General features: G+C 38.7%; 2 protein-coding genes across 8 annotated transcripts in view; both read left to right on the top strand.

Annotated features, from left to right (window-relative positions):
* Positions 1-3,039, top strand: part of CHD8 (chromodomain helicase DNA binding protein 8) — a 58,838-nt gene extending 55,799 nt beyond the window's left edge. For all 7 annotated transcript variants that reach the window (XM_006062090.4, XM_025296044.3, XM_025296040.3 and 4 more), the window contains one exon: positions 2,063-3,039. In XM_006062090.4, coding sequence (XP_006062152.2) covers positions 2,063-2,629 — 567 coding nt within the window. In that variant the 3' untranslated portion in view covers positions 2,630-3,039. The remainder of the gene's footprint in view (positions 1-2,062) is intronic.
* A 1,040-nt stretch (positions 3,040-4,079) lies between these two features.
* SUPT16H (SPT16 homolog, facilitates chromatin remodeling subunit) overlaps positions 4,080-17,017 on the top strand; it is a 35,008-nt gene continuing 22,070 nt past the window's right edge. Inside the window, exon 1 of the mRNA XM_006062095.4 lies at positions 4,080-4,313. Within this exon, the coding sequence (XP_006062157.1) occupies positions 4,248-4,313 (66 nt within the window). The 5' untranslated portion in view covers positions 4,080-4,247. The remainder of the gene's footprint in view (positions 4,314-17,017) is intronic.

Here is a 17,017-nt window from a genome sequence, read left to right as displayed (position 1 = left end):
AACTTTTTCAATTTGTATATCCTGAAAAATTGAAGGCTTGGGAGCAGATAATCTCTTAAAAGTTTTGTATTTTAGAAGTGATTTTGGAAATTCTCTAGCAGTCCAGTGGTTAGGACTCTTGTGTTTTCACTGCTGAGGGCCTGGGGTTCAATCCCTGATAGGGGAACCTGCAAAGCTGCACAGCACAGCCCCCCTCAAGAAGTGATTTGGAACCTATTAAAATAGCCATGTTTTAATAGGCTTCTCAACATAGAAGATGTTGAGAATCATTAATAATATGCCAGTAATGGAAAAAGACAGGAAATCATGTTCTATAGTTTATAACAATTTTGGTCATTATGTTATTCCATGATTTGCAAGTGTACTTATACGTTTATATGGTTATAGATTTGGTGGATTAAGAACCCATAATCCTTTCCATCAAAATATAACTGCAAAAGTTTCCCTTGGCTATGTTTCCCTTACTTTGGACAATAGTTGTGTAAATATAAACATATAAATCAGGGTTTGGTAAACATTTAAATGGATTAATACTCTGTATACTCTATCTAATCATTCCTATTTTGATCTTCTATATACGTCTTTATATGTATGTGGTGTGTGTGTGTGTATATATATATATAAAACCACATGGCTTATCTTTTAACAAAATTTCCAAATGAAAAATATCTATCATTTGCATTTAACAAATTCTGAGAACATTATTTTGCCCATAAGATATATATATTTGTGAGGTGAATTTATAAGGCTTATTGTTTTTATACTGGGTGAAAGTTGTTTCATACAAATATTGTTGCCATGGAAGAATGTTTTTTCTCTCTTATCCTCCATGGCCCCAAGGGTATGATAAGCAGAGTGATTGATATGGGAGGCTGATAGTAAAGAAGGCTTTTTCTCCAGGATTACCTATTTTTGCCTCAAGTACTTTTGCTTTTCTTTATAATCAGTTGTCAACTCTAAGAAAGAAAAAGATCATAGCAAATCACAGAAAATTATAATGTGATTAGTATAATATTCTTACTGTAGAATTGATCATGTATCTAGCATTGTATTATTATTGCATCCTAATGTGATTTGTGCTATTATGTGAAAGTATGTTAGTTGCTCAGTCTTGTCCAACTCTCTTTGACCCCATGGACTAGCCCACCAGGCTCCTCTGTCCATGGGGTTTTTCCAGGCAAAAATACTGGAGTGGGTTGCCATTCTCTTCTCTGGGGGTTCTTCCTGACCCAGGGGATCGAACCTGGGTCTCCTGCATTGCAGGCAGATTATTTACCATCTGAGCTACCAGGGAAGCTCTGGTAGTTATTATAGTTACATTTTAAAAGCCTAAAAAATTAAGTATTGAGATGTTTGTAACTGTCTTGAGTTTAATGCCAGTTTACTCAGTATTGCACTTAGGTCTAGAAATGTTCCAGCTTCAGTGAACTTAACCAGAATTTATAGTGAGCCCATTTACATGAAGCAATTCAAAATTCAGCAGATATGTAAGTTTATTATAGTGCGGAAAAAAATTATTTTAGTAAATTTGCTAAGGAGCTAACCCTTAGTCTTTTTGGTGTTCTAGACATCCAGACTCTTAATCTAGTCTGTCTTGAGTTTACCCCATTCTGATGCAATAATGAAGGATAATATTGTGTATGTCAGTATGGTTGTACTGTCCTTCACATGGTAAGATCATGTGAACAATCCGCCTTTCAGGAGAGCATACTGTATAAGTACTGATTCATTCATTGTCTTACTCAGGCTTCTTATTAACAAAAGTAAGCAATTTTGAAATGGTTGGCTAGAGTAAAGGTATAGTGTAGTCATGGGAAAAAAAATCAAAGCTCTGGTTCAAATGAGTGTCAGTGTCAAATCTTTGCTTTTAGCTTCAGCTCATAATGTTTCAACCTGCTACATCCAGCTTTACCTCGTCCCCATTACCATCAGGTCTGGTTGGACTATACTTACTTTGCCCCTCCTAAAGATAGTTCAGTGAAAAAGCATTTGCAAGCTAGGACCCTGTTGACTTCTATTTTGTTTTTTCTTCCTTTTACTGTCTTCTGTTCCTTCTTCCCAGGGTCATCATGCTGAAACTCTGTTGAACCGGGTTTTGCCAGGGCCTATTGCACCAGACAGCAGCAAGAAGCGGGCCCGTAGGACGCGACCAGACCTTTCTAAGATGATGGCCCTGATGCAGGGTGGAGGCACTGGGTCCCTGTCTCTGCATAATACCTTCCAGCACAGCAGTAGTGGCCTGCAATCTGTGTCATCTCTGGGTCACAGCAGTGCCACTTCTGCATCTTTGCCTTTTATGCCGTTTGTGATGGGTGGTGCAGCATCATCCCCTCATGTAGACTCCAGCACCATGCTTCATCACCACCACCACCACCCCCACCCCCACCATCACCACCATCACCATCCAGGCCTGAGAGCCACTGGCTACCCTTCTTCACCAGCCACTACCACCTCTGCTACTGCCTTGAGGTTGCCACCACTGCAACCTGAGGAGGATGAGGACGATGAGGATGAAGATGATGATGATGATTTATCTCAGGGCTATGATAGCTCAGAAAGGGACTTCTCACTCATTGATGATCCTATGATGCCAGCCAACTCAGACTCCAGCGAAGATGCTGATGACTGAAGACCCAGCATGGTCCCCATTGCTTGGGTGGCTGCTGTATTTCATTTACTCTGGCCCTTGGACTATGGAAAAGTGGGAGGGGCAGGGGAGATGTGGGGAGACCCAGGACTCCAGGAGGTGAAAAGGAAAAAGAACACTTGTACCTGATTGCTTCCAAATTTGAGAGGATTGGGTGGGTAGGGGAACTCCTAAAATAATACACGATTACTTCCTCGGTTCTGGGGAAGGAAAGGAGACTAGAGCAGCCGATGTGCTCACCCCTCTCTAGACACCTCCATTAACCACAGACTATGTAGCGCTGGCACTAGCCTCTGGCAGAGCCTGTTCCTGACCGAACTGTGGATACAGCTGGAGGGTCAGGAACTGTTACCTTCCTTCCCCTTGGCATTAATAAATTTAAGTTAATCCTTTCCCACTCTTCCCTCGTTCTATATTTGCTCAAACCGAATATAAATATTACCAGTTGATGTTCATGATGGGTAATTTCAACACCACTTTCTTAAAGTTCCTTACTGTTAATGTGTGAAGTTACCTTGGATAGGGCAGACAAGTCATCCGTACTCCGTGAAAAGCTTGTACATAAGCGTAGGCTTTCCACCTTGCCAAATGATCTAAGCTAAAATAGTAGGCAAAATGTTCCCAGATTCAAAATCCCAAGTTCTCGAAGAGATGAGAAAGAAGAATTTCCATCAAGACCCACGTATGTTTTGTCTTGAATTAACTGAAATTGTTCCGGGGAAGGTGTAAAAATGGTGTCACTTCATGAACTGTGGCAAGAGGACTGGCTGACTGGAAGGATGCTGTCATGATTTGAGCTCGCATTTGTTTCCTGTGACCCCTCCCCTACCGTCCTAGCGCTCAATGAAGCCTGGGCATTTAATTTCTCTTTCAAAGGCGAAGTCCTTCCCCCGTAGCACCGGTCTAAGTTCAGTTTATCCGCAGGGTGGGCTCCCTCTTACCGGCTTGAGCTCCCTGTCTGCCTGGAGCCCCTAGGCCAGCGTCCTAGCACGGAGGATCTTTCCAGGCCTGGAGCGGCAGAGGCTTTTGCTTCCCCATATTTTCTAGGAGAGAGAAATCCAGTTATGCTGTAGGCTTCCTGCTCCCACCCCAGATCCCTGTCTCCGTTTCCCCTTCCTTTGCCTATGGGCGGGGCCATTGCACCCGCGCGCGGCAGTTCGTGTGGGGCGGGGCCGGCACGTCAGGACTCCCGCCTCCTCAATGTCCAGCCGCCGCCGCCTCGAAAACGGAATCGGAGCTCCTGGAGACCTCGGCCCCGGGGAGAGTAAGGGCGGGGGCAGAGCATCACGTGATGACGTCGACTCGCGTGCGGCTGTTGCTAAGTTGACAAGAAAACCCCGCGAAACTCTGGACTCTTTTTGCGTTGCACGTTTTGTTGCTTTCCCTACTCTTCCTTCCTCTCCTCCCCGTAACCTCCGGAGGAAGGATTTTTTAAAAAAAGAATTCCGATCGCTGCCGGGACCCGGAAGCGGAAAGGGCATCTTTGAGGTCGATACTTCCGGGTCACTGGGAGAGTGCGGGATTCCGGGGCCGAGAGAGGGTGGCGGAGCCGGGACCTCGCGTGATTCTCGGAACCCGAGGAGAAGCGGCGTCTGTGGCTATGGCTGTAACTCTCGACAAAGACGCTTATTATCGACGAGTGAAGAGACTGTACAGCAATTGGAGGGTGAGATAGATCCCGTAATTTCCCTAGGGAGCCCCCCTTTGCCATCCCATAATAACCCCGTTTCTCGGCGCCTTTTTTCCCCTTTCCGTCAGGAATTCCCGGGTTCAGGGTCGTGCCCATTTAGTTGCTCCAGGATCATTCACCGTAGGCGACCCCAAGCGCCATCCTGTAGTAGGGAATCCCCCCCCGTAATCCCCTTACCCTGCGGCCCCCACCATCTTCCCCGCGTGCCTGCCCCCGTCATGCAGAACAGCCACCTCTCGTAGTTTCTTCCCGCCCTAGAAGAGGCATCATCATTCTTCCCTCCCACTCCGTGATCACGTCTTGCTGCCCCCTCCTGCAGTGTTCATACACACCCACGCACTCGCTCTGTCCTTCCAGAACCAGAGTGTTGTGCCCCAGGTCCCGCCAGAATTACAACCATTTCGTCAAGGATGGATGGAGGGGCCAGAAGGATGAGAATCGGGCTCTTGGCGTTTACCATTTGCGTTGCTCTTGCTGGAGTTAAAAAAAGACATACTGCTCACGCGCAACCGCCTCCTGTTCTAGGCCCTGCCGTGGGTAACACAGAAATCTAACGCTGAAAACCTGCAGGTTTTGGTAATGCAGAAAAACGATGTGATGCTTAAAACCTTATTAGTTTTCTCCGTGGTTGAGGATCCAGGGCACGTGTTTAGAAAAAGAGCTGTTACCGTTTCTAGTCTAAGGATTGGGCATTTTTGATTGCTTGAAAAAGTCCACAATTAAAATTTTTTTTTTGTCATAGTAATTTATCAGTTCAAACATTTGATTGCATCTTGTGGTGTCTTCTGAGCTATCCAGCTGAAGTAGGACCTCTGAACTGTTGTCATTCAGGGAAGATAAAGCTAAAGAGGGCTTTTTAAAACCTGAAGAGCGTCCTGACAAAAATGATCAGTTCTGACTTCAGCATTGTAAATTGCCTTTGAAACTGATCTACTAAAAACTAAGCTATTAAAATTGATCATTTGCCTACCATTCATACTAAAGGTTCCTGTGCAAGTTTTATCTTTTGAGCATAAATGCATTAGATGATTGAAAATAAAATGGGTTTTAGGCATTTTGTAAGCACAAAAGGACTATGCTAGACAAAAGCTGAACATAATTTATTTTTTAAAAATTTATTGGTTAATTTCTACCAGATGTTTTTATAAGTTCTCTCACTGTCATGTTTTAAAGTTTGAACGTGAGCCATATTAGAAATACTTTTCTCAATGCCCAGATATTTCCTGAAGATTAATAAGTACTATGATATGAGTAATAATCAAATGCCTGCTCTTCCGCTCATAGACCCCCCAAGTCACACACCTTTGCTGTAGTGGTTGTTTCTAGTCCCGGTGATTCAGAAGTTGATCAAATAAGCCTATCTAGATCATTCCTTGAAGCTAAAATTAATTTAGAGCTCAAAGTTCCCATCAGATCAGATCAGTCGCTCAGTTGTGTCCGACTCTTTGCGACCCCATGAATCGCAGCACGCCAGGCCTCCCTGTCCATCACCAACTCCCGGAGTTCCCATACATGGTAGATAAATGCAAAGCATGAGACTAGGGAAATACTCGAGGCCTAAAGACCCATTGGTAAACTTAATGTCAATGACAGTCTTTAAATCCATGAAAGTTAAGTTATTGGCCCCATTTTTTTGTTTGTTTCTCAAATACTAAAATTTATCTTGGCCCCTCTATCATTTGAAAGGAGCATGTTAAATGATAAGATCCTGATCTTACAAAGTTACAAGCCAATATAAAAATGTACTTAGCAAAATTTATGTCATGTCATTATGAAAAATCTTATTTGAATAGACTTCCTACTTTGTTGTAACTGTGAGTTTTAATAACTGCTTAGACCCCACCTGTTGAATTGCTGTATGCATTGTCTTTTCCAGGTTACAGCAACTTTCATTCCGACCTGCTTAACTAACGATTGTAGTTTCCGGAATAAGTTCTGGTTGCTTATCCTCTTAGGTGCAGCAGGAAAATAGTGAAATATACAGGTGCAAGCTATATTTGCTTTTCTACATTTATTCCTTTTTTGAGTAAGAAAATTGGCCTTGAAATAAGAATAACTTGTAGTTAACTATAGAAATCCCAAACCTTGTGTTGTCCACTCCCATCTTCAAAGAAGACAAAAATTAACTAAAAAACTAGTTTAGGCTCCACACCCACTTTAAGGGTTTTAAATACCCTTAAAGCATTAGCCTTACAGAATGGTGTGGTTGCTTCTTGTAACTCCAGTGCTGTTCACACAACTATCTATAGAGTTGTAGAGCACGAAAAGACTATTTTTTTTTTTTTTTTTTTTAAATAAGAGAAGGAACTAATGTGTTTCCTTACCTCATTTATCTGCAAGTTGACTTTAAGGTACACTTTGTGAGGCTATTCTAAATAAGATATATCTCTTAATTACAATTTTCATAACTATGTCCCCAAAAGAATTGGATTATCACACACTTTCTTTTTTGAGTAGAAATTTCTCAAACATTAAACCTTATACCTGAGTGAATAGTGTCATTTTAGGGATAAGATAATGGGCTTTTTTTTTTTCTTTTTTAATGAGAACTGCTACAGCAGGAAGAGTTTTCAGCACCTTTCTGTCTCTGCAGTAGAGACCCCTAGGTAGTGACCCTGGGTGGTGAGCATGAGCTTCTCCCCTGTCTTCTTACACTTACCGGGTCCTTATTCAGAGCTTCCCAGTCTTTTCATGACTGTGATTGTTTTTAACCAAGTGATAGGATTAGTGCTTCATGGGGGTACAAGTGGGGAGGTTACCCACCATCCTGGGATCCCAGCTACTTTGAGAACTGAGGGGAGATTGTATCCATGCACACCTGTAACTCATTTGAGACCTAACTGTTGGGACATGCTGCTGTGTGTGAACCTTGACTTCAGTCATCTGCCTTTTAACCCAAAAGAATTCCATTTAAAAAATCAGAATGGTAGCTGTTTTCCAATGGAATGCTGATCCATTGCATTCATTCATGTGGCACTACACTACCCATCAGGACTGGGGAGGTGAGTGGCCCCAGCCTCAAAAAGGAAGTTTGTGCCTATGGAGAAAACTAAGAACCTATAGTGTCGGTATTTCTCTTGAGTGGTGATTTCTGGCTCTTTGCTGATTTTTGTTGTGGACAATTTCTTGTTCTGGATTGCCCTCTAAGACTAGGCAGTGACTTGTGTGGCTTGGGAAGGTTCTTTGAAATATGGGCAGTTTTCATACTACTTTTAACAAGATGACAGTTTGCTTCTACCCATCTCGGTTGCTCACTTATCTCTGGAGTGAACTAGAGAAAGGTGCTTTGGTTTCTTGAGTAAAAAGGAAGGCTAGATAGAAGTAAATGCCTGGGCAGGTTGAGATTCGTTTATTCTTTCTTACTCATTTTTGTTTATTTTTTTGCCACTATTACAAGTGCAGTGCCTGGCATGTAGTAGGCACTCATTAAACGCTGATAATTTGATTTTTGAGCTTTCATTCATCCCCATCTTGGTGTGAAGAGGTTTTTATGGAGGCTGTACTTAGTGTGATCATAAGTCTTGCCTTTTCTGAAACTGTCTACCTGTTGGCCCTGTGTAATTAATGGCATACCTTTTTCTTCTCAGAGTTGTATCAGTCTGGGTGATGAGTTAGATTGGTATCCTTGGTATAACTAGAGACTTAAAAAATGTTTTCTCTTTTAATGCAAATACCCTTTTGGTTTCAGAGGAAGATAGTTGTTCCTCTGCTGCAGTATTCTCCCAGCTTTTATCATTCAGATACCACTGTCACAGTTTTTGCTGATTCCTTACTGCTTGTATTATTGATATTTACCTTGCATTAAAAAAAAATCCGTTTTAGTCATGTAATACATACGTTTTAAAATACCAAATTGTTCTAAAAGCCCTAGCATAAGAAACTGTCACCTGCCACAGAAGCACCCACTTTCCAGTTCTTTACTTCCTTTCATATTTTAAAGTAATATCTATATACTGCTATCAATATTTCTTGGTTTATCAGTTTTAGATATTAACTCTTATTTAGGTAGAATTAGGATTTAAATTTAACTTACACCATAACATTTCAATTTCCCTTCCTCCTGATACTTCCTGTAAATTTCTTGACATAGTTATGAAATATTTCAGCCTACAGAAAGGTAAAAGAAATTTCCAGTGAGAACTCATGTGCCTCCTCATCTAGTTTATACAATTAATATTTTTATCATACTTACATCCATCCCTCTGTGATTTTTTTTTTTTTTTCACAGTTTTTAGTAAAATCAGTTTACATTGTTATACTCATGTAACTATTTTCACTGCTGGGTGAAGTAATAAAGTACAATTAAGTTACTATTAAGTTTTTTAATTTTTCCTGGCATTAATGATTACTTCAGTTTTTCTCCTCTTTTAAATGTCCTTAGCCTTAATTTTTTCCTGTAGATCTGTCATAATCTCATCAGTCTTTTATTCTAAAATTTTCATGCTCGACAGATATTTTATTCTGTTTTTGTTTTTTAACCACCACCACCCACTCCACCTTATCTTATTCTGCTCTGCCTGTGCAGGTTGCCCTCCAGTCTGTTGAACCTTGGAACTTCCAGTGTCCCATATATCCAGCAGTCCATGTTGTGATTTTTTTTTTCTTTTGTTTTGTTAGAGCATTTCTCTAAGAGGTTCTTAGGAAAGGATACAGAGAATAGATGTTTCTTGAGCCATTATGTGTCTTAAAAAGTTTTATTTTGTCTCTACTTTTCGTTAATAATAAGAGTTCAGTTAGCATAAAATTCAAGGTTGAAAATCACTGAGAATTCTGTTCAGAATTTGTCAACTATTTGTCAGCCTTCAAGCATTCAGTATTTCTTTTGAGAAGAGTGATGTGATTCTATTTCCTGTTCCAATATATATGGCCTATTGTTCTCTGTAAAACATCTCTTTATTCCTCATGTTTTGATATTTCACTGCCTTGGTATGAATCCTTTTTTTTTTTAACCCTTTGCATTGAGTTGGGAAGTGGGGGGCCATTTTAATCTGAAGACTCATATCTGTCAGTGCTGGAATTTTGCATTCTTTGATCATTTTCTCCCCTCCATTTCCTCAGTGATCTGTTCCTCCCCTGCCCCCCCCAGAAATTCCTATTTAGTGGGGTTTAGAACTTTTTGCTTAAATTTGTTATCTTTTTCATTTCATTTTCTCTTTATTGTCTACTTCCAGATGCTGTTTCTTAACTTCATCACATTTTTTTCCCCAAGTTCTTCCTTGTCCCCTATTTTTTCTTGTTTCATGGCTATACTATATCTATTTCTTGTATGGGGGGTGTTTTAATTTTGTCTTCTGTCCTCTGCCATGTCTGTTTCCCCTGGATTTCTTTGCTTTCTCTCTTACATGTTGAACACTTCACAAAAATCAAATTGAGCCTTGGCTACTCATTTGTATTAAGAATACAGTAATAAGAAACTGGTGGGAAGCTCTGCATGAATAGGGTCTCTCAACTAGTAGAGAGGTTATGGTAGAGTAAATAGGTTAGCTTATTCCCTGGAGAACCCCTCAGATACTGGCAGTATCCTCAAGTATTTTCTGTGAATTTGGTGGTGACCAAAGAAAAACTCTCTAATTCTTGTCTTTGGGGCAGTTGTCATTCAAAAAAACAGACTTTCTGGAGGAGGAAATGGCAACCCACTCCAGTTTTCTTGCTTGGAAAATCCCATGAACAGAGGAGCCTGGAGGGATCTCAAAGAAGCAGACAGGACTTAGCAACTGTGCCTGCATACACAGGAAATGTGCTCTTGGCATTTATTAAGGTGAGGGAAAGAAATGGTCAATTGAAAGACAATTGACTATTTTCTACCAAAGAGTGTTTGAACTAAGCTCTGTCTTCTTATTTCTAAAAGTAACTACATTTAAAAAGTCCACTTAGGATTCAATGCAAGAAAAATTTCTGCTAATAAAATTGCATTCTTTCTATTAAACTAAGAGAACAATTTAACCTACTATTTCCATTTTGGTCTTGTCTCCTAGGAGTCTCAGAACTAAAATAATGTTTAATTTCTGCTGTGATTCTCAATATCTACATAATTATTAGATTCTAGCCTAATAATTTTGAATTTCGCTATTATCTCTGTTTTAATACCAGAAGCCACCTCCATTTGTGTTTTGATAATACAGAATTTATGTTAAAATCAATTAAATCATTGACTTTAAAAAAAAAAGACTTTCATTGAATTTCTCAGCATTTATTAATTGCCTTCTGCTGGACCTAGTATCTAGAGCTTTTTGAGCCCCTTTCTTCAGAGAATGCATTAAATGTTTTTGTGGGAGGATTAGTTTTCTCAGGGCTTCCATGAAGTAGGAACTTAAGCTTGCTGACCAGACTTCTGTTCTTAGCCCTGAACTTACCATGTATGATATGTCCCTTTTCCCTTCTCTAATACTTGGTGCCTCCTGAATCCTGAGCCCATAAGGGCTTTACGAGATACACACACTTAACATCGATATCTTCTGGTTAAGAATGCTTATCAGGCACTTAGTCATTTACCACTCTCTCATCTTCCAAAAAACTCTAACCTTAGTACATAATGCTTTCCAAGTCTGTCTGTGTTGTTGGAGATGGAAAAATTTCATTCATTTTTAATGACTGAGTATAGTATTTCATTGTATATGGGGTGTGTATATACACCCCACATCTTTATCTGTTCATCTATTGACAGACACTTAGGTTGCTTCCATATCTTGGCTGTTGTAAATAATTCTGCAGTGAACATTGGGGTACATACATCTTTTCAAAGTAATACTTTCATTTTCTTCAGATATATACCCAGGAGTAGAATTGTTAATCATATGATAGTTCTAATTTTTGTTTTTTGGGGAACCTCCATACTGTACAGTGGCTGCATAAATTTACATTCCCACCAATGGATTATACAAGGGTTCCTTTTTTTCCACATCCTTGCCAGCATTTGTTATTTGTGTTCTTTTTGGTGATAGCCATTCTGGCTGGTGTGAGAATATCTCATTGTGGTTTTGATTTGCAATTCTCTAATGATTAATGATGTTAAAACTTCTTCATGTCGGCCATGTGTATGTCTATTTTGGAAAAATGGTCTTCTGCCCATTTTCTAATTGGGTCGTTGTTTTTTTTTTTGATATTGAGTTGTGTGAACTGTTTATCTATTTTGAATATATATATATATATTAGTTCATATCATTTGTAAATGTTTTCTCCCATTTAAAAGGTTTTCTTTTCATTTTGTCACTGGTTTGCTGTGCAGAAGCTTTTAGTTTAATTAGGTCTCATTTGTTTATTTTTCCTTTTGTTTCCTTTGCTTTAGGGGAGAGATCCAAAAAAATATATTGCTATAATTTATGTGAGAGTGTTTTGCCTGTGTTTCTTCTACATTTTGGTCTTTAATAATAATGATGGCAAAGGCTTAGTAGTTACTATGAGCTAGGTACTGTTCTAAGCATTTCATATACATTTGGTAGTTTAATTCTCACAGCAGCACTTACAGATGTGAGGATGTAGGAGATTGGAACACAGAAAGGTTGGGTCACAATAAAGGGTGAGGTCATGGGTTTGAGCCCAGGCAGTCTGTCTTCAGAGTGAGCCCTCACCCAGTAGGCTTACTGTCTCTCTAAATGTAAAAGGCAGAAAAGTTAGTCAAATGATCCTAGGTCTCCTTGTAGATAAAAATCAGGAACTTCCCAAAGAAATTCATTTTTATCTTTAGGACCCTAATGAAAGTATCCTTGCCTCTGTTCTTTTAACTGAAAGAGACAGAGGTAGTAGAAAAGTATATCTTTATACTGTTATAATAATTGTATCCTAATGAAAAATATCCATCTTAATATGTGTATTTTAATTAGAATTTCAGCACCTCTTTTTTTAAAAGCTAAATCATCATTAGTGTGAGAACTGCCTATGTGTTTGTGTAGAGTTTTGAGTGTGCTAGGTATTGATTGGGGCTTTTGAATATGACGATGCCTGCTGCAGCTCAAGTTTTATCATGAGCTTACAGATTACATCCAGAAAGTGCCTGCTCGGTAGATACTGTTCCCATCTGAAACACCTGTTTCAGCACCACTTGGCTGTTACGTGGACCAGACAGGCTGGAAAGTGGGGGAATTTGGTGACAGGGCGGATTGGGTGAATGTTGAGAGTCTGCACACCAGGAGCCACTGCTGTAGAATGGTTCATCTCAAAAACGGAGCACAGGAGTTTGTCTAGATTTGACAAGGGGCCAAGTCTGAGTCCTAAAGATCTCCCAAGCAGAAGAGGTTAGGTGGGAATCTCGGACTGTTTAAGCGATAGAGTTGAGTTGAGCCCCAGCTGTCTCGAATGCCAGTGCTTGGAACTGACTGTACAAACTGGTCCTGGGGCAGCAGCAGCTTAGCCTCGTGGCTTTTTATTTTTTTTTTTTGCCACCCCCTCCCAGTATTTTTTTGTTATTCATTTGTTTGTTCGTTTATTCATTTATTTTTTTGGCCACACTGTGCAGCATGTAGAATCTTAGTCCCCTGACCAGGAATCAAACCCATGCTCCTTGCAGTGGCAGCATGGAGTCTTACCCACTGGACCACCAGGAAAGTCCCCCACTCCAGTATTTTAAAACAAATTCCAGGCATAAGTTAATCTGAAAATATTTTAGTATTGTATATAATTTATTAAAATGTTACTGTGAGTAACATGTTATTTTTGTTTTAATTTGTGTTTAATTGGAAGATAATCGCTTTGTAGTGTTGCATTGGTTTTAGCTGTACAACGAATGAATCAGCTACAAGTATACATATAACCCCTCCTTCTTGAGCCTCCTTCCTACCCCACTCCCATCATGGAAGTTTTACAAACAGATTATTAATCTCCCACAGTTTCAGAAGACTATTTTAAGATTTAATCTGTATTTATACGCCTTATAAGATTTGAAAGTACAAAATAGTGTCCAAGGCTTTGCTGTCAAAATTGTTGACTATTGTAATCCTTTTTATTGAATCACATTTTAAGAAAAAACTTTAAGTTTATTATCTTTAGATATTCTGTATTTCTCCTGGTGTTTATAAAGAATCAGTCAAAAATATTCTATGAAATGGTCAAAGCAGCTGGGTTCCAAGAGAGATTAGGATTAATCCTCTGACATTTTTGATGGACAGTAGAAAACCAGACATTTTATATTAATGGAAATCCTTGAAATTTGATGGATTGGTTTCCTGTATCCTCATAAAAAAGCTGAGTACATAGGTCTTTTTTTCTCTCTTCCTATTTTCAGTTATATTGAGATAACTTTTATGGTTTTCCTATGTTATTAATGATTAATATGTAATTATATTCTTTGTATATCACTAACTCAATGGACATGAATTTGAGCAAGGTCTGGGAGATAGTGGAAGACAGAGGAGCCTGGTGTGCTGCAGTCCATGGGATTGTAGAGTCAGACACAACTTAGTGACTGAACAACTTTTAAAAAATTTATGACTGTGTATTTTGAATTTTTGTGCATGTTGATACCCTTTTCTTTGTGGAAAAATTTTGACTAAGATTTTAAGTATCAAAAAATACTAAAAGAGACTTTTTGGTTAGTTTCAGTGGTATTTTTGAAGATGTGTTTAGGGAAAAAATTTACGTATTGGTAGCCAAAACACATAAATATAGGGGAGTACCTGTTGCTAATTTTGGGGGGTTATCAAGGTACTAGTAATACTGTTGGCACAGAATCCATGTTCACTGAAGAATTGGAATGTACGTGGCAAAGCGGGGAGGAGAGATGACCTGATGCCAGAGTTAGTGTTAATCCATGTCAGGGATCACAGGACAGTGGTCCCCAACTCTGATAACAGGACCCTTTTACAGTCTTAAATTATTCAGCTCCCCACAACCTTTCTTTATATAGGTTTGATCAAGTATATAAACAAATTTGGCTTCGTACATACATAAAGTTGGAAAAGAGACATTTTAATAAACTCTTCAGATAACTGTGGATATTCTTTGTTACTACACTAAAACTCTGGAAGTAGTTAATTGTCCTCTCTCTCTTTTTTTGTTTTGGCCTCTCGGCTTGTGGGATCTTAATTCTCCAACCAGGGTTTGAACCTGGGCCCTTGGCAGTAAAAGCACTGAGTCCTAACCACTGGACTGCCAGGGAATTCCCTGGAAGTGGTTATCTCTTGAAAGTTAGTTGTGGAATTTAAAACCACAACAGTGAACTTTTCATACTCAAGTTACGATTTTGTAACATCATCTGCTGGTTATTTGGAAAATATTGTTCCCTCAGTTGTATACTTCTGGTAAATGTACACGCTTCATTATATGATGTTGGAGAATTGTGTATGTTAATATTCTGCTGATATCATCAGAAAAGTTCTTGAATAAGTAGAGAAGTTGTCAAGTTCACAATGGTTAGTACAAGGTTTTCCAATTTTGATTTCTGTTTGAAGGCTCAAATTTCATCATTAACAACACATTTCTTTCATTTTCCTTGAAGTGATAGACTCACTTCATTCATTTTCAAGAAAATGTATGCTAGATATCCAAGTCTGTGACTAGTTTAATTTATTACTGGAATAATTGAATTGATACAAGTGCTTTTCCTTGAGACAGCTGTCATACTTCAGTGTACACACAGAAGTGCTTTGGATGTGCTTTCCATTTCTTCACACAGACTATTAAAAAGACATATACTCAAAGGTTAGGATTTTATAATATTCGTCATTTTTACTGCATCAAGGACATTTTCTAAGTGAAACTGGCTTTTTTCCCTTTCTGTTGAGTGTGTAGTAGTGATGAATGTAGCTTGGTGCCACTACCTTGACTTATGCTAAGGCAGTAGCAGTTTTAATTACCATTGCTTTTGCATCATCAGTGGGAACTAATGATAAAATCTTACCAACCTGAAGGTCAACATTTTCTCAGTGAAAATCAGTGAGGGAATGCATAAGGTTACTATATAGTAACTCCTTTGGGTTATATATTTTGTTTTGCTAGAGAAATGCAGCAGAACCCTCAATTGCTATTTTATTTAGATCCAAATTGGCATTCAGAAGTCTTAAAATGTGGAAGAATCTTAAATAAATTTTTTAAAAATTGAGATATTATTGATTTATAGCATTATGTATGTAGGTTTTATTTTTTTGTTGTTTTGACCGTGCCACATGTCTTGTAGGATCTTGGTTTCCCAACCAGGGATCGAACCAAGGCCCCTACAGTGGAAGCTCAGAGTCCTAACCACTGTACCACCAGGGCATTCCCTGTAGATATTTTTCTTGACTTTACAGGGAAATCAGAGATTTGACCTTATAGCTCACAGTTATCAGTGCTTTGGTCTTACAGAACAGTTCAGGAGTAGCTAATGGTTGGAGGACTCACAGATCTCAATTTCAGGACTTAATACAAAGCTGCAGTAATCAAAGCAATGTACTAGTGTTTAAGGGCAGACATGTAACTCAGTGGAATAAAATTGAGAATCCAGAAATAAACCTTCACATTTACATAATTTCTTTTTTGATGTGGTGCCAAGACAGTGTGGGGGCAGGAAATGAGGTTAGGCCCCTTCTTTACACCATACACAAACTTTACTCAAAATGAAGCATAAATGTAAATATAAGAGCTAAAACTTCTATAGAAGAAAATATAGTTATATCTTCGTGTCCTTGGGTTAGGCAAAGCCACCTTACATGTGACATCAAAAGCACAAGAAAAGGATTTGGACTTCTTCAGAATAAAAAACTTTTGTGCTTCAAAGGACATCTATACAAAAGTGAAAGGAAAATCCATTGAACAGGAGAAAAAAATGCAAACCATATCTGATAAGAGACTTTAACGTGTAAAAAAGAACTTTTACACTTTAGTAATAAAGCAATAACCCAGAGTGGGAAAAGGATCTGAACACACACTTCCCCAAATAGGTATACAAATCATCAGAATCATGTGACTGGGAGCTCAGTCAAGATCATTGACCATTGTGGAAATACAAATCAAAACTGCAGTGAGATACTTCGTACCCACTGGATGGCTATAATGAATCTAAGTGTTGGTCAGCATATGGAGAAATTGGAACCCTCACATGTTACTTTGGGAAAGAAATTTGTGAAATAGTGCAGGCACTTTAGAAAACAGTCTTGTGTTTCCTCAGAAAGTTAAATATAGAGTTACTGTATAACTAGCAATTCCTCACCTAGATATATACTCAAGAGAAATATGTGCACACAAAAACTTACTAATGTTTATAGCAGCAGCATTCATAATAGCCAAAAAATGGAAACAACTCAAATGTCCAACAGTTGAATGGATACAATGTAGTATATCCACATAATGGAATATTACTTAGCAATAAAATGGAATGTGGTATTGATACATGCTAAAACATATGAACCGTGAAAGAAGCCAGACACAAATGCCATGTTTTATGAGTCCATTTATGTTACGTGTCCATAATAGACAAATCCTTAGGGACAAATGAGATTAGTGGTTGCTAGGACTGAGAGGAGGTGGATAATTATTGCTAATGGGTTTTGGAGGGGAGAGATAAAAATGTTCTAAAATTAGATTGTGATGGTTGTATAACTGAATACACTGAAAACCACTGAATTTTACACTTAAAGTTGGTGAACTGTATATGAATTTTGTCTCAGAAAGCTATTTAAAAAATAGAATAAGTAATGACTGTAAGGTTGCCAAGTATACATGTACCTTAAACTTTGAATTTCCATTAGGAAAAAATTATATGTATCTTGGAT

The sequence above is a fragment of the Bubalus bubalis genome, chromosome 11, assembly GCF_019923935.1.
Source record: "Bubalus bubalis isolate 160015118507 breed Murrah chromosome 11, NDDB_SH_1, whole genome shotgun sequence".
NCBI lineage: Eukaryota > Metazoa > Chordata > Mammalia > Artiodactyla > Bovidae > Bubalus > Bubalus bubalis.
Note: the sequence above shows the minus strand (reverse complement) of the source record. Positions and strands in the feature narration are given on the sequence as shown.